General features: G+C 32.0%; 1 protein-coding gene across 1 annotated transcript in view; it reads left to right on the top strand.

Moving 5' to 3' along the window:
* Nucleotides 1–752, top strand: part of LOC138865692 (myb/SANT-like DNA-binding domain-containing protein 4) — a 2,916-nt gene extending 2,164 nt beyond the window's left edge. Inside the window, exon 3 of the mRNA XM_070136855.1 lies at nt 94–752. Coding sequence (XP_069992956.1) covers nt 94–590 — 497 coding nt within the window. The 3' untranslated portion in view covers nt 591–752. The remainder of the gene's footprint in view (nt 1–93) is intronic.
* Nucleotides 753–1,316: the final 564 nt, after the last annotated feature.

Genomic DNA, 1,316 nt, shown 5'->3' with positions numbered 1-1,316 from the left:
GTTGGTTTAGGATTATGTTAATGTATTGTTACATTTGACTCAAGAAGTACATATAAAAATTAAATAGAGATAATTATTTTTTAGATGTATAAGAACCAACACCTGGGCCATCTGGGATAGCATCCCAACCCAGAATGGACTCAGCAGTCATTGTAAGAATGGATGAGGAGACTTTGGAAGAGGAAGAAGTTACAGTACCCATTGTAACAATGGACTGCAATTACTCAGCAGAATTACTCCCTTTCTTCACAGAAGAGATTAACTCTCAGGATGGATTTAGCCAACACAGTGTAATGGTCCAAGAGAGAGAGATCTCTCAAAAACGTAGCAGGTCAAGGTCTGTAGAAAGGAGCAGGTCAAGGTCTGAAGAACGTAGCAGGCCTAGTATATCTCAACTTCATTCAGAAGGACGTAGCAGACACGAGGTAGTGCAAGGTCGTGCAAGTAGATCAGAAGAAAATGTTTTTTTGCCTGACATGCTTCAGGTGCGAACAAATATAGAAAATCACTTAAAACAGCTTGTTAGCTCAGTAAAAGACATCGCATCAGCATTACAAACCATAGCTGATGTAGCAAAAGATAGAGCTTAAAGGAATTTCCTTTTTTATGTAGAATTTTAGTTACAATCCCTTACAATTCTAGTCTTAATCTACTCAGGTACAGTACACAAATGAAGGTAATTTGTGATCAAGGCATTTGCATGTTTATAAATGTCAGGTTTATGTTATAGTTAGGTTAGAGAGAATGTTTTTATTTTAGAAGTTCAAGCATCTCAATATTTTTGCTTTGTAGATTAACACAATTTTTTTTCTTCTTTTAGTCATTCACAATTTATGTTTGCATTGAGGTTTTAAGAAATACTTCTTATTTTTGTTGTTGTTTTTGTACTTTAAAACCCCTTTTTTAAGTAAGAGTAATATTTGTTGAGATATTCCATATTTTGTTTTATTTTAAAGTACATTTTCTTTTCAATATTCTGACAGCTATGTTTGGTTTCTCCATAGTTTATATATATATATATTTTTAGGTCAAGGACATATATACTTTCTTTTGTTCCGACAGCAATAATAATGTTAAGTTTCATCTTTCCGATGCTGTTATATAAGATTTTGTTTTATTTCTTAGTGAGACATTTTTTCCCTTTTTTTAAAATCTAGAGTTAGGCAGGAAGCATTCTTTTTTTTTTTAAATTCTATTCTAAAATTCATTCAAAACAGTTGTAAGGGTTAGGGACAGCTTTACTATGATTTTATAATGGTATATTCCTTTATTTGCTTATTTTTATGCATAAATCTCAAGTTACTTGTGCAATATAT

This window comes from Penaeus vannamei, chromosome 2 (genome assembly GCF_042767895.1).
Source record: "Penaeus vannamei isolate JL-2024 chromosome 2, ASM4276789v1, whole genome shotgun sequence".
Lineage (NCBI taxonomy): Eukaryota > Metazoa > Arthropoda > Malacostraca > Decapoda > Penaeidae > Penaeus > Penaeus vannamei.
The sequence above is the reverse complement of the archived record's forward strand: the minus strand, read 5'-3'. Positions and strand labels throughout refer to the sequence as shown.